The sequence below is a fragment of the Barbus barbus genome (assembly GCF_936440315.1).
Source record: "Barbus barbus genome assembly, chromosome: 1".
In the NCBI taxonomy this organism is placed as follows: domain Eukaryota; kingdom Metazoa; phylum Chordata; class Actinopteri; order Cypriniformes; family Cyprinidae; genus Barbus; species Barbus barbus.
This window is the reverse complement of record NC_136729.1, coordinates 16,716,855-16,739,323: the sequence shown is the minus strand read 5'-3', so window position 1 is coordinate 16,739,323 and position 22,469 is coordinate 16,716,855. Positions and strand designations below refer to the sequence as shown.

Sequence of the window (22,469 nt, the reverse complement as noted above, 5' to 3'; positions counted from 1 at the left end):
ACATACATACTAAAGTTCCTACAACACACCAAGCAAAACATTCAGCTCCTACATGACCTCACCAATCAGTGGGTGTAACAGAAAAACAGATCCTCGTGTTCTCAACAGTCTTCAAAATCAGAACTAAAATTGAAGCCAAAATTGCAGTTCCAAAAACGCCCCGGGCTCATCCTCTACAAAGCAGCTTCAGGCAAAGCATTATGGAGTTTGAGAATCTCTTCTCAAGGCCAATAACAGTAGATCAAACTACTCTACACGAGTCAGAAGAAATTCCTCATTCTAGACAGAAAATCAGCTACCTTAAAGAAACCATCAAACGCAATCAAAGTAATGAGTTGGATCCCTCAGACTACAAACACATTTGTCATCACCATGACTGAACATATAAAAGTGTGAGACTGGTTTGGGTGATCAAACGATAAGAAGCCTGCAAGGCAAAAACTGCAGTGAAATCTCAACTGAGCCCTGTCTGAAAGCTGAAAGGGCCCAATTAAAAAAGTTAAAAACATAGTCAAAGGAATGTGTCTGGTGAACAGAAGACTGCCGCAACAAACACACACAAGTCATGAATCTTGAGGGAATTAAAATGTAAATCGTGGAAGTCGTGGCCTAATGGTTAGAGAGTCGGACTTGTAATCCGAAGGTTGCGGGTTCGAGTCTCCGGCCGGCAGGAATTGTAGGTGGGGGGAGTGAATGTCCAGCGCTCTCTCCACCCTCAATACCACGACTGAGGTGCCCTTGAGCAAGGCACCGAACCCCCAACTGCTCCCCGGGCGCTGCAGCATAAAATGGCTGCCCACTGCTCCGGGTGTATGTTCACGGTGTGTGTGTGTTCACTGCTGTGTGTGTGCACGTTGGATGGGTTAAATGCAGAGCACGAATTCCGAGTATGGGTCACCATACTTGGCTGAATGTCACTTCACTTCACTTCAAATCACGGGTACATCAGAAAGATTTTGTATAAATGACCCAAGACAGGTATATTGAATTTCATAACAACATTGGCAGAATTTGAAAGCCAAGACTTTGTTTCATATCAAAAGTAGCAAAGCACAAAGCTTAATGTGATTATTGTCAGGCATGCTACAAATTGTATTTATTGACGTTTTATTCCCTCTTCAACTAAAAGCCACACCAGCTAAAAGATTGATTCTTGCTATTTATAAATAGAGATTGCAATTATCTTGGCCGATTCCGATTTGTTTTTTTGGAGTGTGACCTGCCAATAACAATTTTTGCTGATTCCGATTTTCTTTCTAGGAACTATAATTGACAATATAATTAACAAAAATTTATACTTTTTTCAATGCAAAAAATTATTTACATAAAAGAAATTAAGCATGACAATTCCCCAAAAGTTACAGATGTTCTCTCACTTAAATAACTCTCAAAATAAAGTGCTCTGTGACTGGAAATTGTAGGCTATAAAATCAATGTCACATTGCAATCGCATTGATATTCAGGGAAACATCCTGGTCGTGTAATGTTGCTTACCTAAATCATATATCTTTTTTTCCCTTTTTTTTTCCAGCAGTATGCATCCATAAATTTCTGTGTTTACTGTTGCGCTCATTTGTTTTGATTTCTGCATGAGTCTCTCTCACACACTCACTCCATTATGTGGAAAATCGGCTAATTCCAGTCCCTGGCCGGTCGATCGGTGCATCTCTATTCATAAATCAATATCAGTCCATCAAAATGTGAATAAATTAAAAAAAAATTAAAAAAGAAAAGAAAAATCTATATTTTTAACCCAACCCTAGCAATAACTATTATAGCACTTTGTTTGGCCTACTCAGTGGCAATGAACATAAATTAGCATGCCTAATAAAACGACAACTTTAAGATCAATCACAAGCTTTTGCAAACCTGTTCTATTGGCAATAAATGAACAAATGCACAATCGGTAAGCAGTAATCCTAATTTGGCTAGCACCCAGAATTTCACCTAATTAATATTCATGAGCAAGGCTGATAAGATTTATAATGTGCCCCTGCTGCTTTGCCACAGTTCTAAATGCAGACTGATGAGGACACTGAGCATAGACTAATTAACACATGAGATTCTGATCCTGTCCTTGGGCTAAACTTGTTACACTCCTGCAGTGTAAGTGCTGAAGCTGATGTGATGGACACAGAGAACACCATAATTAGACTCAGCTGACAGTTAACTGGACTGACGAGTGATTTACATTTGACACAGCAAGCTAGCTATTGATTTTGAGCCATCAGTCACTCCGTACAACAGATCTGAGTGACTATACATCTGACTGCTTGGAAATGGCCTTCAGATTGGCTATGCATAAACCAAATTCTTTACGACGCCACATCAAATAGCCAAGATATTCTTTAACAATGAATCTACTGTATTCCATGCAGGTTTGGGAACACATGAGGGTGAGTAATGGATGCAAGAATTCATTTAATACAGGATGAGGTCAAGTTGCAAAGCTGGTGGCTGTCTGGCGATCTGCACTAGTGTCAGATGGCCATTACTTATTCAAAAGCATGCCTCAGAATGAAGGCCTGAGAGAGAGGTGATATCATTGAGCTGCTTACTCTAGCAGCAAAAGTGCTGAGAAATCAAAGCATACAAGGTGCTTCTTAAAGAAATAATTAAACCAAAAACTGAACATTCTGTATTCACGGACTCATCCTCATGTTGTTACAAACCTGTATTACTTTATTTTTTCAGTAGAATATAAATTCAAAGGTCACCAAAATGGTTTGGTTGCAAATGTTCTTCGTCTTTTGTGTAACACAAACAAAAGACAAACAAGTTTGGAACGACATGAGAGCGAGTAAATGACTAGAATTTTCATTTTTAGGTGAGCTATCACTTTAAGCTCTGAGCTGTTTGTCTCATAATAATGTTTTCAGCAAAATAATATTTAGGAACAAATAACTGTTTTAGAAATGCGTTTATGTACAGACTCAGAAGAATGCATTTGTGCTTCGAGGGTATGATTTCAAGGAGAATAGAAATAGAGATTATTATGTACCAATTTTTGAAGTTTGGACCAACACATAACAGATGTTTCATCCTACAACATCCTGGTCTGAGGCAGATCTGCCAACCCTCATGACCCCTCATGTTGAGTCAAACAGTCTGGATTCAAAAGAGTGGAATTTAGACACAACAGAGGCTTTTTGACCTCTCTTACTGTTTCAAACTTAAGAAACAAAGTGACTAACAATTGACACTCAAAGCAACGCAGAGAGATTATAAAGGGCATCTGCTTGGGTCCCAGTCATTATTTGCTGGTACAGTGCAACATAAGGCTAAGACAAATGCAGAGAGGATGAGACCGTCTACAGTCCCGCAGACAGACTCCTCATGTTCCCCGCAACTAATGAGGATCAGATGAGGAACATGATACACCACAACAGCACACCCACACACACGCACAACACAAAAAGACCTCCACTTGATGCCTGTGGTAGGTAAAGATCCAAATAATACCTTCAAAATATTGCATGAACTATAAATATTATAAGGCTATACTGAAATGTATTTCAACTGCAGACATATTGAGACAATTAAGTTATTTAAGGTCATTTAAATATAATACAGGATAATACAGAGGTATATTAACTTACACGTTCTTAATAATCATCCAGCATTTGAAGTGAGCTCTGGTTATGTACGGAAAAAAAAAAAAAAAGAGACTCAATCGTCTAAATCATTCTGTGGTTCAGCCAGAGAACACAAAAGCCATCAGGAGAACCCATCCGCCAGAAAGAAAGCAAACACCCACATTTCTCTCACATACTCTCCTTTGATTAAAGCACAGAGCGCTATAAACACAGCCATATAACATATGTTAATTTTAGACAGAAGGAACACATTGTTTCTAGACACTTTGGTGTTTAAATACACAAAGTGGAAAATGATAAAACATAAGGCAGACTGTTTAACCGACCAATCAGATTAATTGTTCAGACGGAGCAGCAGTTTGGAGGTCACGTCACAATTTGCAATGGAAAGTTTATGGGGGCAAAACAGTCAAAACAGACACAAAACTTGAGCACATAAGCAAAGTCCATCATCCTCTGACAACACATCAAGGGAAAAACCCCTCACCGAGGGGACTGCTCTAAGACTGACAATGCTTTTTCTTTACTTAAAGGGATAGTTCACCCAAAAATGAAAATTCTGTCATTTACCATCATGCTGTTTTATGCCTTAAGACTTTTGTTCATGTTGAAAATGTTTTTAATAAAACCGGAGAGATTTCTGTCCCTCCATTTAAAGTCTATTCACCCAGAACTCTAATGATTCAAAAGAGATCATAAAATAAATCCATAACTTCTGAAGAGCATGATCACTTTAAATGATGAACAGATTTAATTTAGCCTTTTATTTACACACAAATAATACTGATCAATGTAAATATGGATATATTGATAAAATCACATCAAATATGGTAAATGGGAACCGAATGGAATGGAATGATACAAAACGATCATGTTTCAATTCATGGATTTATTTTGTGATCTCTTTATGAACTTTTTGAAGTATTATAGTTTTGAGTGAATCAACTTTCAAAAATGAGAAACAAGTCCTTCGGGTTTTTATTAAAAACATCAAAATTTGTGTTTAGAAGAAGAACGAAAGTGCATTTGAAATGAGGCTAAGTAAATGAAGACAGACTTTCCATTTTTGGGTGAACTGACCCTGAGAATCAGTCTAGGGTTTTAATCTAGAAAAATGTTCAGAATGTAGGACAGAAACTTTGTTAATTAAACATAATATGTGCAATAAACTATTAGGCACGAATATGCAATTTCCCAGTCAACCTAAAGTCTACAGACTCATGTACCGACATGACTAATCAACACTGACTGCAATGCATCTGTGACTAACCATAAAAGCACTGCAAATATGTCAGCTAATGGCCTAACAGTGCAGAAACTACAAGAACAGAGAGTGTGATGTGCGCTCCCAAGAGCAAAGGATTTATCACTAAGTTGCCAAGCTTGTGAAAATGGCTCATTCCACTCAACAACCGAGAGACAGAGCGACTTTGTCTTTTTGAATCTCACATGATAGTTAACATAAATCATCGTCCGTGAGGTCCGGTTCAGTGGGGATCACAACCAAAATGCCTTCCTGCCAAGCAAACGCAATGGTGATCTCAACGGACAGCTGGCTTTAACCCAGTCAACCACAAAGCAAGTGAAAAGAAATCTGAAGACACCTCTGGGGCTTCAAGATGATTGTATCTAAAGAAGCAGCCCTTCTAATACAACTATTAAACTTAGGGCTGACGCCAGCACAAAATAAAGCCTTGTCATGGTTTTCTCATCTATGCTCAGCAGTACAAGGGAACAATACAAAAGTGTTCTAACATTTATGAGCGCGCACAATATCTGCCAGTCCCGTGCCAGATATCATCCAGTCAAGGCCGAAGCCTTCAATAAAGTATGATAATCATCCTCAATATCTGGCAAAATGTTAAAGAATGTCTACAAAACATATGGTTCAGGTTCTGACTTGAACCTTGTGGCACACAAAAGACAATATAACTGTTTTTTGACCGTTTTGAAAAAGTTGTTTTGGACCCTATGACATTTACAAAATGGTCAACAGTTTAAAAAGTTCTTCAAAATAGCATCTTTTGTGTTCTCCGGTCAAATAATTTTTGGGTAAATTATCCTATTAAAGTTGGAACTTGAAGTGGTCTGAAAGTTTTGGACAATATTTTATCGAGACACATCCAAATTCTTGAACGTTACAGGCTTTGAGGGGCCCAATTCCAGTTGCAGTCTAAATGAAGGTCAAGCAGCAAATCTCTAGGCTTGTGTGGACTCAGAGAGGGGCCTCTCTAATAACCACTCATAGGCTGTATGCCACAGCCCTTCCCTCTCAAAGCCACAGACCACTGCTATGGTGCATCTGGCAGACTGCTTATGGGCCCGGGGTGCAAGCTAATTGGCCACAGGAAGGCACAGAATATCCAATGATGTAGTGCATTTATTCCCAGCTGAACTGGCCCCTGCTGCAGGGCCAAAAGGTGACTTATAAGCACTCTGAAGCCGGCATGAACAGTTGTTTCTACAGTAAGGAGAGTAAGGGGGGTCGTCATGGGCCCCTGAGACAACATCCTTTTGACTCTAACCCCTATTCTATCAGACTTCCTTCCTGCAGCTCCAACTTCAAAATGCCAAAGATCTTTATCGAGAATGTCTGCAATACAACACACAGGGATCCAGGTAAACAACAGCAATCAGAAATACACAATCAGCTTTTAGAGGTTTTTGCCCCATTAACATGAATTTACAGTCTCATTGAGAACTTGAATGTGCAAGGAGATGTGTGTCAAACACAAGAAAACTATGAAGTTTCCACTCTTGCAAACAACTGCTTTTCCCACATGTCTTTCTGAACAGCTAGTGTGGTCTTGACCAGGCTTAACTTTAGCACTGAGGTCACCACCATAATATACAGTGCAGAAACACAGCTGGAGAAGTGACAAAAGAACAGGAACTTTAAAAAAGGCCTCAAAGACTGACAAAACATTAGCTGTGTGCAAACACAGTACGCTTGCCCAGTGCTTATCTGAATAGTATGCATGGCCGATGCAGAATCTGTGACTATTGCTATAAGTCAAAACGTCACCAGTGATATGTGGCGTAAAGCTGTAATGAGGGAAGAATATCGGTGCAATTATTAACACAAGTGCCGGTTCATAACAGGACACAGCACTCTTCATGCATGAATGAGGCAATTCTTAATAGAACATTTATTCTCCAATCCCACATACATAAATTACGGTGGAAAAAGAGAAAGAAAAACAGAGAGTTCAGGTATCTGGCGACAATATGTGAGAATGCAGTGTTTCTTATCGCAGGTCCTAATCCAAATCCCATGCATCAAATTCAGAGCTGACAGAACTTATCCTCCCATTCCATGGATATCGAATACTAAAGCTTCCCAACAAAAAGCCAGTCTGACAAGAATTCTAAGGCTCTTTCCTTTAATACATCCACATTTTTTCTGGTATAATTTTTAAGAAAAATAACATCAAGCACTTTGGAAGAGATTTAAACTCTTGAAATATACAATGCTGCAAATATAGGAGACAAATCCTTCATAGATGATTTTGGCTAAATGTTTATTTTAACGAAATTACACAATAAATAAATCCAATGCTGGAAAATCTCATACAAAAATATGGTGTACAATTTTACCCCATCCAGAATGCTGGTCTCTTAATGTAAAAAAAAAAAATCTTACTAAAACAATACTGAAAAGAAAATCTCAAGTTGTTTGAAATAATCTTTCTTAAACATTTTTTAGCTAAACCACTTCTCTGTCTATGAATACCTAAAAATATAAAATGGTTCAATAAAGAAGTTTTTTTACTTTTTGAAAAAATAAACACTAGGAATCATTTACTTCATCAGGCCTTTAGACCAAAGGCAAGCACGCCATGGTGCAATTTAAAACTGACTTAGCAGATGTTTTCCAACCAATAAACTTTCAAAAGTGCTAATCACGCATTGTTGTCTCTCTACAGGTAGAATGTGCTTTAATTTAAAGGGATAGATCACCCAAAAATGAAAATTCTGTCATTAATTACTCACCCTCATGTCGTTCCAAATGCGTAAGACCTTTGTTCATCTTCAGAAAACAAATTAAGATATTTTAAATGATCCCCCCGAGAGCTTTCTGACCCTCCACAGACAGAAAGGGAACTATACCATGGTCGAGGCACAGAAACTTTTTGTGCACAAAGAAAACAAAAATAACTTCATTCAATGATTTCGTTTCGTTCCATTCACGAGAGTACCATGACGCATTTCACGAGAGTACATGTGTAGTTCCCTTGCTGTCTATGGAGGGTCAGAAAGTTTAATTTGTGTTCCAAAGGTGAACAAAGGTCTTACAAGTTTGGAATAACATGAGGGTGAGTAATTAAATGACAGAATTTTCATTTTTGGGTGAACTATCCCTTTATATCAAATGCACAGAAAAAAAGTGCAGATGTAGAGCAAACATATACCCTTAATTTTCACAAAGGTTTGAGGCTCCAACAGCACACTTGCACCAATCACACCAACACATATCACAGAAATGCTAATCATGAGCTTAGCTGCCACTTCCAATTAGGGGCTTCCACAGATAAATCCTGACCCTCAACATGATTTTACAAAACAGCCAGGGAATGTGTAACTGTATCTGATGCTATGGATTGTCAAGAGACAGCATAAAAGTTCTGCGGTCGCACAGACCTCAGAGCTGGCTGTAATTATCACGGTGGGGGTGTGAGGTCCCTCAAGAGGGCTGTCAGATCGTACGTCAATGATCTATACTTCAACGACCGCTTTTTGGTTTCCTGCTGATCTGCTAACAAAGAGTTTGTATTTCGCATTCAGAGATGAATCAATCATTTAGGAGGAGCAGATCTCCTGTAGCCGTTTCATTCTGTCTGCACATGCCTGAGCTGTGTGAAACAGAAACACTTCAGCGAGAGCCAGCGTTCCAAAACTATCACAACTGATTACAGCCCGTGAAATCAGGAGGAGGCGACATGGATCCAGAAAAGAGAGCGAGGAGGTTTTTAAAGGTGAGGTTCGGGGATGGGTGTGCACCACCAGAATGCTTTTAACAACCTATACTCTCAATTCAGCATGCAAGCTAGGGAAGCTGCATTTCTGAGGAAAGAGAAAAGACATCCGACACAGAAAACCTGCATAAAATAATCATAAATTACCATATAAACCATTAATGGTTTGATTTAGCTACCCTATGTAAAAAAAGAACTGCTCGTGAAGCGAAACCCACATCCTTGTTTTTGTATGTGAGCAGTTTCTCACAATCAAACAGCATACGGAAGCACGTACACAAAACCCTATGTAAAAATCACTACCGCTCTCGTTCCCCTGTTTTCTCAGTCTACGAGCAGCCTGCAAGCAGATGGGTCCAAGTTGTCTGAAAATATGTGGTCGCCATAGCAACCACTCACACGAATTGTTCCCTTTTCAATGAAAAGTAACACAGGGGCAATAGTGCTTTTTCACCTTCCATCTGTCTGGCTAGCTGCCTCCATGCTTGGTGCACTACCATCAGTGAAGCGAATTCCTTGAGAAGGAGGGAGGCTCGGTGGCTTACGGAGGTATTTCTCAAAGCAATCCACCATCTGCTGACCACTGCCAGGTTGACAGTTGAAAGGGAGGGGGGAGTCTGGCAGGTCTGACCTCCAGACCAAAACAAGACGTGCAATTAAATCAAGCTGATGAAGGCCGTCGACGCACCTGAATACAGAAAGGTCTCCATTACAAAAGCACTGCTGGACCAAGATAAAAAATTCCTGTGCTAACTTGAAAGAAAAATCTGTTTTCTGTGCCGTTTACAAACTTAAAGAAATAGCTCATCCACAATCCTGTCATTATTTATTCATGCTCATGTCGTTCCAAACTTGCTTAGATATTTAACGGTGTTTATGGTCTTGCTCTTTGACCTTTGCTATCTTCTAATGCTAATTTCTATCATGTAATTTCAATTTCCATCCAGCTAATTTCTATTTTTTTCCATAAAATGCCAATTCATAGGGACCACATCTGTTGTGCTCCAAGAATGACAAAAAAACTCAACCAAACACCATAAAATAGTCCACAACCAACTTATTAATAAATGATTCATAAACAACTCACTGGAGGGAAACACTGTCAGTGAATAATGACAAATTTCCATCTGTTCCTGACACAAAGCTATCATATGGGCTCAAAAGACAAGTAATATAGGAGTTTTGGAAAATATGAGTCACAAGGACTACTTTTGTGATGTTTTTTGAGTCGTTTCTTGGAGCTTAACAGTTGTGGCCACTGTGAGATTTTGTTGTATGAAAAAGACCTGCATAAAGATTCTGCAAAATGTATATTTTTCATCAGGCTTTGTTTCCCAGAATGAAGCAATGCAGATTTGAAATGATTTGAAATGACACAAACAATAACAGAATGTTCAATTTTGGGTGAACTTTTCTGAAGGATTTCCGAAGACACAGGAAGACAGACGGATATTTTATGCACCAAGCCAACATCCTTGGAACTGACAGACTATATTCAAGTTTGGTCCTGACAACATTGTTGGTCATTGCAATTGCAGTTGGGATGGTCGTGGTTAGGGCGGCTACAGGGCCAGGCTCAGTGTGGCCTTGACTGTTCCTCTTTTCATGCAGTGATGCAGAGGAGGAAGAAGAACTCACTACATCTGTGGGCGACCAGGGTGCTCCAGATGTGGGATTCTAGAATATTCCTTTAAAAAAAATTCCCCCCCAAAAAAACATGAAGACAGACACAAGAGACAAAAACAATCAATGTCAAACTCCAGTCCCAAATGTGCAATAAATGCCTTATTTCTCCAAGTCTTTCCTCATGTAATTTACAAATCGTCCTTTCGGGTGCATGTGTGTGTTTTTAGAATGCATAACCCTCCTCTGACAGCTATTAGGGGAATATCACCAAAATGTATTTCTCTGTGGTCACGGATTTGCTATTTCGAGTGAGGAAAAAGTGAGCCTGACTGTGGCTTTATGGATCTTGTGTGACCTCCAATTAACACTGTTTGACTGTAGAGGAAGCCACCTTTTTTCTTTTTTACCTGTTTTACAACTGGGCATTAAAGGGGACAACCCAGCCCAGAGGAAAACAGATGTTATGGTCTTAAAAGCCCCGTTTTTCTACTGTCATTAGCCAGTCAGTGACAAAGAAATGTACTGTAAGCTGGACAGAGGGAGAGAATTGCATTTGAGGCCTTTAGGAACTAGATAAACTCTGTATTATGTCAGAAAAGAATGTATAGTTAAAAACACCACTCCTCAAAAGTCAACATTTGAACTGCTTTGACTCATTGGGTTACATTTAAGACTGTAACATGTTATAGAACATGAATGAATGGCTTTGGATTGCAGAGGAAGTGGACTTTGTTCCAAATAATGCAAAGTGTAACCTTGTATTCCGAGTCAATTTTAACCTTTTGTTACCGCTCACTTGTTTACTTCAATACCATATAAACAATGCTAATATAAAGTCTTAAACAAAACATAAATAGAAAGGCTAACAACAATAAAACCTCCATAAACTTTTCCTTTTCAACCTCCATAACAGTTCTTATTCACACAGGATCTAGTAACTACATTTCCAACGACGTGACTCAACGCATCAATATACTATTTGTAACAGCAACACATCAGCTTCAAGGTAAACAACGTAGCAATTCACGAGTAAACTGCATATTTGGGAAGTTCAGCGTTGTCTAAAACGACGTCTGCGTGCACATTTCTGTCGTGTTGAATGTCACTCGACACCGCTGTTCGGATAATTCACAACAATAACATCTGTTATCATGCCGTGATCCATTAGCACATGCACATACCTGAACAATATGAGAAAGAACATGGAAGAAAATCCTCCAGCGTGTGTTGCAGATCCCAGCTTTTCCAATACAATTCCCGAGTTCAAATCCACCGTGGATGTTCCAGCAGGAATTTTCCCACCGAAGGGAAGAGCAATGTGAGCAAAGGATGGAAGGGGAGGGATAACAGAACCGAACGGAGGCGGCGCCTTCACCGTCACCAAACTTCCAGCCTGGAAGCTTTTTGTCAACACCACTATGGAATAGACTGTATTTTGCCAAAATATGAGAGAAAGCTGACAGTGCCTTAAAGAAATATTATAAGGTTACTATAGTTTATTTCAAAATACTGTAGTTAATACAGTTAATTTTACAAAAACTGAAAAAATGAATATGATGTAAAGCTGTAAAGCGTGACAGAAATATTATAAGGTTACTATAGTTTATTTCAAAATACTGTAGTTAATACAGTTAATTTGACAAAAACAGCACAAAAAAAATTCAATTGAAAATGATTAACCCTGTAAAGCCTGGCATACTGTATGACGTCATAGAACTATAATTTATTGAAATAGAACTGTTTACTGAAACAAAAAAGTTTGCATATGATTTATACAGTGAGAAAATTGAGCTCACCGGGAAAAACACACATCAATGTTATTCAGAGACACAAAGACATTTATTCTAAGAATTTTCTTACAGTAGCCTAAAGCAGTCTATGTTAAATGCATATAAATAACAGTTGTCACTCTGTATATCCCCATAATATGTCATTGTAGGATGATTATGTTTAAACGTTTTTCTGATCAAAACTGTACTTTTATTTATTTATTTATTGGTGTTATGAAGTATGTACTATATGATTGTGTACATGATAGAAGTAATGCATATGGTGTTGTTTGTATTATATTGTTTTATGTATTTGGCAGACACTTTACATCAGGGGTGTTAAACTCAAACTCAGTTCCTGGAGGGACGCAGCCCTGCAGAGTTTAGTTCCAACCCTGCTTCAACACACAAACCATGTAGTTTTCAATTGGGCCTGAAGGACTTGATTAGCTGGATCAGGTGTGTTTAATTAGGGTTGGAGTTAAACTCTACAGGGCTGTGGCCCTCCAGGAATTGAGTTTGACACCCCTGCTTTACATTGTATTCAGGGTATACATTTGTCCATTCATTCAGTACAATCAAAAAATGTAACAGAGAGAAAAAGCCCGACATATTTTCTGACTTCATCCTGCAAAAAAAAAAAAGTTTTTGAATCTATTTAGCTTCTGCACCACAAACATGAGCACCACTTCCAAAGCAAAAGGTCTGATCTGATTGATTGTGGCAGTGTAGGTTACCCATAAACAAACTGTGCAGGCACCAGGTAAGGCCTCCTGCCAAAGCAGCTGCATCTTTCTCTATCCTATCATTGTCAGGAGGGACCCGTCTCTATTCTGAAAATCACCCCCTACTGGATATGGTGCAAAACAGAAGGGGTGTAAAAAGCATTGTAACTGGTAGCAGAGGGAGAGTCTGTCAGTGAGACAGTCTTAATTTAGAGCGAGTCACTAGAGAATGTGCACAATATAATTGTAGTTTTGCAGAAAGTACAGATTCGGAGGCAAATTAAGCAAATTAAAGCATTTATTGAACAGTCTGTTAACATTCATACACAGAGGTGGCTGTTATCATGCTAGGTATCAATATGTAAACTGACAAAATATGTTTCGTTATATCTATCATGGGCAAAAAACGTCCTGAAAATGATGTAAACGTCCTCTAGGGGGAGCCATATCCTCAGTTATAGCAGAAAGACCACAACATCATAACCAGCATGTAAACCATTCTGGATGTATCTAAAGTCAGGCTAATCAGGGTTGAAGTAAACCAAATTAACATACTGAAAACTGAAAAAAAGCAATTAGACATCAAGTTATTCATTAGTAATTACTTATTCATAACAAGTTTTAGACTATATCATACACAATTACATTTTAATTTGATTTTTAATCATTTTGGGATCGCTAAAAAAGAAAAAGTAGCCTGTTTTTCAATTTTTTGGGATTACATAATGTTTTCTTCCTGTAAATGGTTAATCCGAACACACCCATCCTTTACACAACATGGACCACCTCCCACTGCTGGAAATAAATTACTTCATTTTTCCTTATGTGCTCTTCAGACTGAAAATATTATAAAGCAGGGACACATAAGAAATATATCACACCTCCACCTAGCAACTGTGTCCCAAAATACACAAGTTTCACACACTCCTCTCTCCTTCCAAAGAAGATCAGTGTTACATTTATATTAATGGAACACAAGATGTGTTTATTTTCACAACCAGGAAATTTTACTTCACTGACTTTAACCAAACCATGGCAGAAAGGCCACAGAGAGAGAGAGAGAGAGAGAGAGAGAGAGAGAGAGAAGGCCACAGCAGGCCAGTTTTCACTGCTTTAAGATTATTTTGAATTGTGTATTCATGTTACCACATGAAAACAGTAGGCTACCCTGTCAAAAATATCCACCATTTTATTATTTTCATCCTACTATGTGAAATACGGTTGTCAGCTTTGAATTCTTTGTCACCCAGTCATACTTTAATATGTATCTCTTCGGTTTGATTTCTATCTACTTGTAAATGTACTTCTAAGGAGATAAACTTGTGGTTGGTTTTTATGTGACTGTTTGACTGTTACTGTGCTATTAATATACCATGTGGTCTGACAGTATGGTTAGTGCTAAGAGAACACCCTGAGAAAGTTGGCTTGATGTCTTTAAAGAGCATCTGTTTCTCACAATTGATGAATAGGAAAGAATTACATGTCCTCTGTATCATATCTCTTATTCATTAATTAATTATCTCTAATCTGCTTTATTTTATCAGTAGCACATTTATTTTCAAGCAACCATCTTTGTCTTTGTTGTTGGCATCAGTGAGATACATATCAGCATATGTTAATCAAGTGAGTAGATATCTATTTTGATGTGCTCATTGAGTTTTTAGTCAGAGAACTTTCTTTATTTTTCATAATGTGCACACATTTTCGTTGAAGGCATTTCTTAAAATCCAGACAGATAGTCTTCCCTATATACTCTGTTATGACTTTGTAAAGGCATTTGTATCATTATAACAGGATGACTTCATGTTATGCATACATAGCAAAAGGTTGATGATACTGTTCATCATTAATTAATAGATAACTGAAACAAGTATTAGTAGGTGTCATGTTTACATGGCAAACTGATGCATTTTTTAATAAGAGATGAGTATGCATGCATGTACTGTATGTGTTCTCGTTCATGAAACTGCAGGAATTATGACTGTGACTGTGAGGCTGATACACTGGGCAACTTTTAAAGCAATATTGCCAGGCAACTTTGGTAAATGTTGCTGTCAACAGGCAACCACGTGAGACACAGAGCCCACGACCGATATAAAATATGCAAATATAAATTTGTTACCCATTCTCAATGGGAAAGTGCCCAAGCAACATTGCTCAAAAAAAGTTGCCAGCAAAATTGCCCTGTGTGTCATCAGCCTGATACTTTATTGCAAGAATTCTGAGTTTGTGACAGAGTAGAGCCATGGCTTCATTTCAGGGGACCTAAGTTTTTATATTTCAAGTGGAATTTGTTTTTATTTATACTTCCGTTTATAGGAAACCCATGTCTGACTCTATTAATGTATGGCATTGAGTATGTTTTCATCTCTCTTTAACGGAATTTTCTGTTGCTTTTCCCACCATTTGTGAAGCAGAACCCAAGGACTGTAAGAATGTGGATGATCACCTTTCTTTTGTTCACTTTGGTTCTAGGTAAGAAACTGTCTTTAAAGAATTAAATTCAAGGATATAATTAAAAAATAATTATAGGATAGTAGCAGGACAAAATATGTAATGAAATGTAAAAGCAAGTTTGAAGCTTTTTATTTTATTTATTGTTTGTTTGTTTGTCATGAATTCATTTTTCCATATTTTGTGCTTGCCCATGTAGAAGCAACAGCATGTGATAGTTTAGATTGTTTGTTATAAATAGCTTTAGAACTCTTCAAACAAAGTTTGCAGCTTAACATATATTTATGTATGTATGTAAATTTTACTATATTTTGTTCAGCAATGGAGAATGACAGAGACTTTAAAATGTGTGGAACATGGCGGCATGGCAACGCATCCCGAAATCTGAAATCTTATTTGAAAACAGGCTGTAAGGAAATTGAGATTTCAGCCAATGAGAGCACACTCTCTATTCAGGGCAGTATCACAGCCAAGTGCACACAATCTTCATCCATTCCTCTAGAATCAAACCCTCTTCAAAATCAAAGTCATTTCTGTGTGTTCTGGGAGCCGCTGCTGGACCTAATGATAGTGGAGGTGAACGGAAAGAATCACACTCTGTGTGAATCACATGGCCTTCAAGAAACCTGCTGCACTGACCTCTCACAAGAAAATCAAACAAATCCCGGTCTGTATGGTATTGTGAATGGCAGCACCCACGGCGATATCATCAGATATGATGTCATGGAAGTATATAGATTTCGAGGAGATGCAGTCAACTGCAGTAAGAAAATTTTATTTGTAAAATTTGTTGTCTTAAAATTTGTAGAATTTTTGACCTACAGATCAAAAAGTTACACTGACTGAGCTCACTTGTGAGTTAAACATTTCTGAGCATGTAATTAGTTTTAGTTTCAATATTTCTTCTGTTTTCCCACTTACAGAGGAGAAATTCTGTGATGAGGCAAGTCAGAAGCAGAGTGGAGCAAACATGTAAGACGATCATCATTTTTATTTTAGTTTGGTAGTTTCACTATTACTTTAGTGTGTTATGAACTGATGTGGTCTATCGTGCAGATAGCAAAAGGTGATGTTGTGCATGCCTATAAGAGCACAATCAGGACAAGCTTAAGTATGAGTGAAAAACAGAGGTTGAGCCGCAAACAGGAAACTGAACCCATGACTAGAATGGCTTACCAACTTATGCTCACTTATTATGCATGGACTGCCAAGTGTATTGTTGGATTCTTAATACATTACACATCTTCAACATTTTATTTACTGAATATACCCCCCATTTATTGTGTATGTTCATTTGATATGCTAAGACATCTTAATAATTTTATGCATAAGCTATTTAATGCAGAAATGGGTGGGTACATATTGTGTGGTTACATAAGTAGTGTTTACTGTGGTTTTTATTATAACCATAATGGGCACACACCCTCCAAAATACTATAAATAAGCTTTTTTTCTTTGAATGAAAAAGGTAGTGGTATTATGGCATCAGTGCAATTTGTGTATTTAAAACTGTATTTATTTGAAAAAAAATTCATAAGACCAAGTATGGTGACCCATACTCAGAATTCGTGCTCTACATTTAACCCATCCAATGTGCACACACAGCAGTGAACACACACACGGAGCAGTGGGCAGCCATTTGGGGAGCAGTTGGGGGTTCGGTGCCTTGCTCATGGGCACCTCAGTGGTGGTATTGAGGGTGGAGAGAGCACTGCTTATTCACTCCCCCCTCCTACAATTCCTGCTGGCCTGAGACTCAAACTCGCAACCTTTGGATTACGAGTCCGACTCTCTAAGCATTAGGCCAACACTTCTCATATTTACTGTTTACTATTACTGTAGTTTATGTGAATCTGACATGTACATGTCAGAACATGACGTATGCTCATGCATTGCTGAAGTAGAAAGGAGACTTCAGGATTTTAAGTTTTGTATTTGTCACATACACAGTTATATACAGAATACGATTTGCAGTGAAATGTAAACCTGGTCAGCTAGTCAGACTGTGCATTAAATATATAAATATTTATATATTTACAAATAAATAAGTATGCCTTGTACATTTAAAAAAATATTTTATGTGTGAAAGGGTAGGAATAACTTTTTATAAGAACTTTTTAACTTTTATGCATGTTGATCATGTCTAAATAAATGCATGTGTTTGTGTGTGTTTGCAGGATAGAGGAAGTAGTGATGAAATCCAATAAAATAGGTCGTGTGGATCTACCTTGTGCTCAGAGCACAATCATTGAGATGAAAGAGGGTTTCACAGGACTCAATTTCACTCTGCCAGTAAATATCATTGACCTTTTAGAAGCACAAAGTTCAAATAACCTTTGAGTCACAGGAAGGTCTCTTTCTAGCATATGAATAAATATATATGTTGCATTCCAGGCCCCTCAAACTGTTGCACCAAACACGATACCCTCCATTTATCTTCCTTCCTCTCTGAAATCCCAATCAAGGAGTACATCCAAAGTGGTGTGTACTTACTACAAAGACAAAGCATTATTTCAGGTATGACAATATTTTTCAAGCAGAGATAAATTATGTGGGTTATTTAGCTTCCATTAGCTTACCAACATATACAGCAATGTACAGTATGACATAACAGTATCTGTGTTGTGTAGAGGGCATCGTCGAATGCAGTTCTTCTGGATGACACAGTTGGACTCTCTGTGGAGAACGAGATCATCAAAAACCTCCCAGAACCTGTCAGAATCACGTTTCATCACTCTGCTCTCGCAGTACATCTTTTTGAGCATGTTTATTTTAATTTTTTCCCAAATACTTTCACGTTATACTTATACGTTATACTTACTAATTGTTGTTATATGCCATTTATAAGCTTAGCAACAACTATAACTCGCATAATTTTCTACTGAGTAGACACTGAAAACCATATGACAAGGCTGGTGAGTTGAAGCCTGATAAACATCAAACAGATGATGCTGTTTTCAGCATTAAAATCACAAGGGCCTCATTTACTCGTATGGAATTTATGACAACTGAACTTCACAATAGCTATGATGAATCTCTGTAGTACTGTATGTTTAAAGCCCCCCCCCCCACCTGGTCCGGATGGCCCCCTCGCCTCTGGTCTAGTGGGCATATGACACTTTCTTTTAACTGCTCTGACTATGGATATTACCTCTCCTAAAACAGGCTAACTATTCTAGAAGATGTGTTTCATGGGACACAAGAAAAGGTGTGCTCATCAACAGTAATCAACAGTATCAGTATTAGACATCAAGCAAATGTTTCAATGCCAGCTGAAGCACAATTAAATGTTAATGTCTGCAGATAATGAAGTGACCTGGAGATATGACGGCTGTGAGACTGTTAAAATACACGACACAGAGACAGAATGTCTCTGTAATCATCTCGCATACTTTGGCATTCTTGTGGTAAGTAGCAGCTTTACCAAGAAAATGGCATAAAATAAGTGTTTACTCACTGTTGGTAATATTTCTCACTGTGAGCCAGACTATAAATATTTCAATCATCCTTGGTAATATGCATAGACAAGTTAGTTAACGGATTACAGCATGCAATGCAATGATACTGTAACAAAAGTCCTTTCTTTGTACTGCACACACCTGGTCTCTTTTTCTTCATAGCTTCAGCAAGTGGAACAGAAGGCTACAGTTCGGCATCTACAGACTCATACGTTCATTACCGCTATGGGCTGTACCGTGTCCTTAGTTAGCTGTTTGGTTCTCTTCTATTGGCTCTGTAAACGCAGGTAACAGTGACTTCAGTGGCTTATGGAATGCTTATTCTTAATGGCAATTGTGGACCTGCCCCCACTTTCATTTCTAGTTCTTGTTTTGTCTCTATTTGCTTTTCCTGTATTCCAGAAAAGGGAAAGCCCAGTCCTGTCAGATACAGACAATGCATGCACACAGTTTAGAGTGATAATTCTCAATTATTGAATATACTAATAATCAATATTTCTGTATCCAAACAGGAGTTTTTCATATGTTGCGATACTATGCCCTTGAACAGATGAAAAAGAGATGCGAATTGAGTTCGGATGGGGGCAGTAGAGGATCTGTTATGTTACAGTGCAGAGATGATGAAAGTGTTTTATAAGTGAGTGTTTTTATTAAAGGGGCGTATATTAAAATAAATAAATAAATCAAAGTTTGGTGTACTGCTTGGTCTGCTCTCATCCTATAGGTCATACTATTGAATGTTTCTCAGATGACATATTGTTTCATAACACCGTTTAGAGCAGGGTTCCTCAAATCTTTCCCTGGAGGTCCAATCTGCTGCAGAGTTTAGCTCCAACCCTGATCAAACTCACCTACCTGTGATTTTCTAATGATCTTGAAGACTTTGCTAATGCATGCTCAGGTGTGTTTGATTAGGGTTAGAGCTAAACTCTGCAGGAATGGTCCAGATTTGAGGATCCCTGGTTTAGAGAATCAAACACAAATGCTTCATGTTATATGCTGTATTCCTTTAATTATATTTTTTGTATTAATGTAATAGTTTAACATTATGAAGCAAGCCTTGTTTTTCCGCGATATTTTTGTGCATATCTGCTGTATGCAATCTTTAAGTTTATGTATTTGGAGACATGCTTTTTGAATTTACAGTAATTAAAAAAAAACTTTCAAACGTTCATTAGAAAGGGTATTTAATGTAGCAGACAGTTACAGTAAAATACAAATCTGACCAGCATATGCCTTATACATGTTTGCATTATCTAATGTAACAGATAATTATGACTATGGGCCTACATTTTCATTCTGTTGAATTGTTTAAACAAATATATTTGAATATTCCATTGACTTTGGAGCGTACTTGGAATTTAATTGTATGTGTGTGTTTATGAATCTGTCACGGAACGCCGTGAAAAGACGAGGTCAGGGTCCAAGTGCAGGTAAGGTGCTTTTAATAAGCAACAAAAAGGCCAACACGGCACAAAAAACAAAACATAAAAGGACTGGGATACACAAACGGCAGCACAGTGCAGGTATCCCAGACCACAGCAGACACTAGAAACAAAACACAACCACGCATTTGAAAATCACAAATTACAATTAATTTAGCCAGGCAGAGTAGCGGGAGTGTGGTGCATAAATAGTCAGTGGCAATTGGGAACAGCTGTGGGTGTAATGAGTGGGACAGGTGTGTGTGATGTGACAGGTGTATGTATTTACATGAGATGAGTCCGGGAGGAAGGGAGATGGTGACCTCTGGTGGCGACAGGGAGAAGCGCAGGGCCCGGACTCATGACAGAATCATTCATTCAATCGATTTGTTCAAAAACGGATTCATTCAGGTAGGAAACGCCACTAAGCAACAGCTCTTTCGCTCTGTTTGGAACTATTTCCATTGGTGGAATGTAGATATAAGTTATATCAACTTCTTGAACCATTATATAAAAGCAAAATCTCATTTGCAATGTTTGCAGTGTGAATGTTGAGTTCATGTTGAAATGAGATTTTTCAGACTGGTAATGTGACCTCTAGTGACTTTAAGTAGTTAAGCATGTAATAAAATCTGACCTACTCTGACCTGTCAGGGTATTATATCTTTCTCTGCATGCTCAAGGGAGGTGGACTAATGTTTACCAAAATCAAATTTTGAATAATTTATCTGCTATCTTTTCACTTGTGTTTCCTTCCTTCCTGTTAAACATTTAAACTGCTTCAGTAAACACAGTTTAAATAAATGGGTGGGATAGAACTAGACATTTGATAGTAGTTACATAATCCTTAAAGCTGGAGAACATTTCACCCAATCCGTGTCTTCAGGGGCTTCAGAGCAGAATTTCAAGTGTGGCTCTAAATTCTATGCTGACAATGTAAATTTGCTGATATCTATGCAATCAAAGGTTATTTTTCATTTCTTTGATGTAGTGGACTCGCAGTCATAAAATTAGATTAAGGCAACCCTGGCAACCTTTTGCTCTAAGCTATTAATAAACCAGAATAATTCCCCACGTATGCGCTGGCAGCCCCAGAACTGACCACAAACCCCATGGGACCAGCTTTAAACAGCATGTCACTAGTCAATCAAATAACCATGGTGACAGTAGAATGAACAATTCCCAGACGCAATCACAAGACAAGAGCAGCTGATTCAGTCTTTGAATGAATTTTAATAATGCAGGGGTGAGGGTCCATCTGTTTGGGGGATGTTGTTGGTAAATTCATCTGTCAGTTGACTGGCTAACTGACTTCTGACCATAGACTGTAATGTTGCAGACATCACGCGATCGCTGCTGCTGAGCAGACACCACAATGACATACAAAACCTCCTGACTTACCACAGCAGGATGAGGGACAGAGAAAAGAAACAAAGCTAGAATAGGTAAAGAAAGAGAAGTAGAAATGGGGAAAATCCATAGAACAAAATATAGCATGAAGCTACAGCATCATTAGTGTTGTGTGTCAAGGAGTGAATACAGTTTTAGATAATATCATTACACAGAACAACTAGTTTGTGTACACTCTTAAAAATAAAGGTGCTTAAAAGGTTCCACAAAGAACCATTCAGTCAACGATTCTTTAAAGAACCATCTCTTTCTTACCTTTTTAAACTCTGAAGAACCTTCCATCGCCACAAATAACCTTTTGTGAAACCGAAAGGTTCTTCAGTTGTTAAAGGTCCTTTGGAACCATCTAGAACCCTTTAGACAAAAAAGGTTCATCTATGGCATCGAGAAGCACCTTTATTTTTAAGAGTGTAGGACAAGTGAATAGTGTTATGTCCCAACACCTTAAAGTTATTTCCATTATTCAGTTCAGAAACATTTTTAGGTGTGCTTGAACCTGTTTTCATTTTTGCGGCTGTGTTTATCTATGAGTGCAAAACTCTTTCATGCTGCTACCCTTAATCTCTCTTTATAAACATCAGTTTGGAGTTCCCCTGGCCTGTGAGATCACCATGGATTTACACAGTGGGTGTCAGCGCTACTTCACTGAGGCTGAGAGAGGCAACAAAAGAGCAGAACCACTGCCTTTGTTGGCTGGTTGCCGTCGGACTATATACCATCTGCACTAGCTGCCATCTGTTTTGTGTTGCTATAAACTTGGCCAAAATATAAGTAGACTTTATAGAATGACCTGATATACCAAACGTGTTAGTCTATGAGTGTGCATGAGCAATAGAATATCTCTTTGAGGTATCTGTATTGCTCAGAGGCAGAGTAATGGTGTGAAAAATGCTGTGAATACATTGGCAGAGGCCCCTAATGCCATCGTAAAGCAGGGGTCTGTTCAACATTGGTGCTGTTGTGACCTTAAACTCCAATAAAACTCCAACTTTGCTAACAAGATGACTAGAGCTGTGTGAAAAGTCTCTTCT

At 38.2% G+C, this 22,469-nt stretch overlaps 2 protein-coding genes across 2 annotated transcripts in view; one reads left to right on the top strand and one right to left on the bottom strand.

Moving 5' to 3' along the window:
* LOC306849252 (coiled-coil domain-containing protein 102A-like) overlaps nt 1–11,549 on the bottom strand; it is an 84,591-nt gene extending 73,042 nt beyond the window's left edge. The window contains exon 1 of the mRNA XM_079384147.1: nt 11,380–11,549. The gene's annotated coding sequence lies outside the window, so the exon portion shown is untranslated. The remainder of the gene's footprint in view (nt 1–11,379) is intronic.
* Nucleotides 11,550–14,155: 2,606 nt separating this feature from the next.
* Nucleotides 14,156–19,271, top strand: LOC306854480 (uncharacterized protein). The gene is made up of 11 exons (XM_079392541.1): nt 14,156–14,315; nt 15,110–15,167; nt 15,466–15,909; nt 16,070–16,118; nt 17,324–17,438; nt 17,541–17,663; nt 17,777–17,860; nt 18,312–18,354; nt 18,450–18,553; nt 18,767–18,891; nt 19,117–19,271. The coding sequence occupies exons 2-11, from the start codon at nt 15,128–15,130 to the stop codon at nt 19,148–19,150; spliced, it is 1,161 nt and encodes a 386-aa protein (XP_079248667.1). The 5' UTR covers nt 14,156–14,315; nt 15,110–15,127; the 3' UTR covers nt 19,151–19,271.
* Nucleotides 19,272–22,469: the final 3,198 nt, after the last annotated feature.

What these genes read in the sequence shown, in the direction of transcription:
- LOC306854480 (XM_079392541.1), top strand. Translation starts at nt 15,128, where the DNA reads ATGTGGATGATCACCTTTCTTTTGTTCACTTTGGTTCTAG. An exon ending in AGGAGATGCAGTCAACTGCA is followed by an intron (nt 15,910 to 16,069) that starts GTAAGAAAATTT and finishes TCCCACTTACAG; the next exon opens with AGGAGAAATTCTGTGATGAG. An exon ending in GACTCAATTTCACTCTGCCA is followed by an intron (nt 17,439 to 17,540) that starts GTAAATATCATT and finishes GTTGCATTCCAG; the next exon opens with GCCCCTCAAACTGTTGCACC.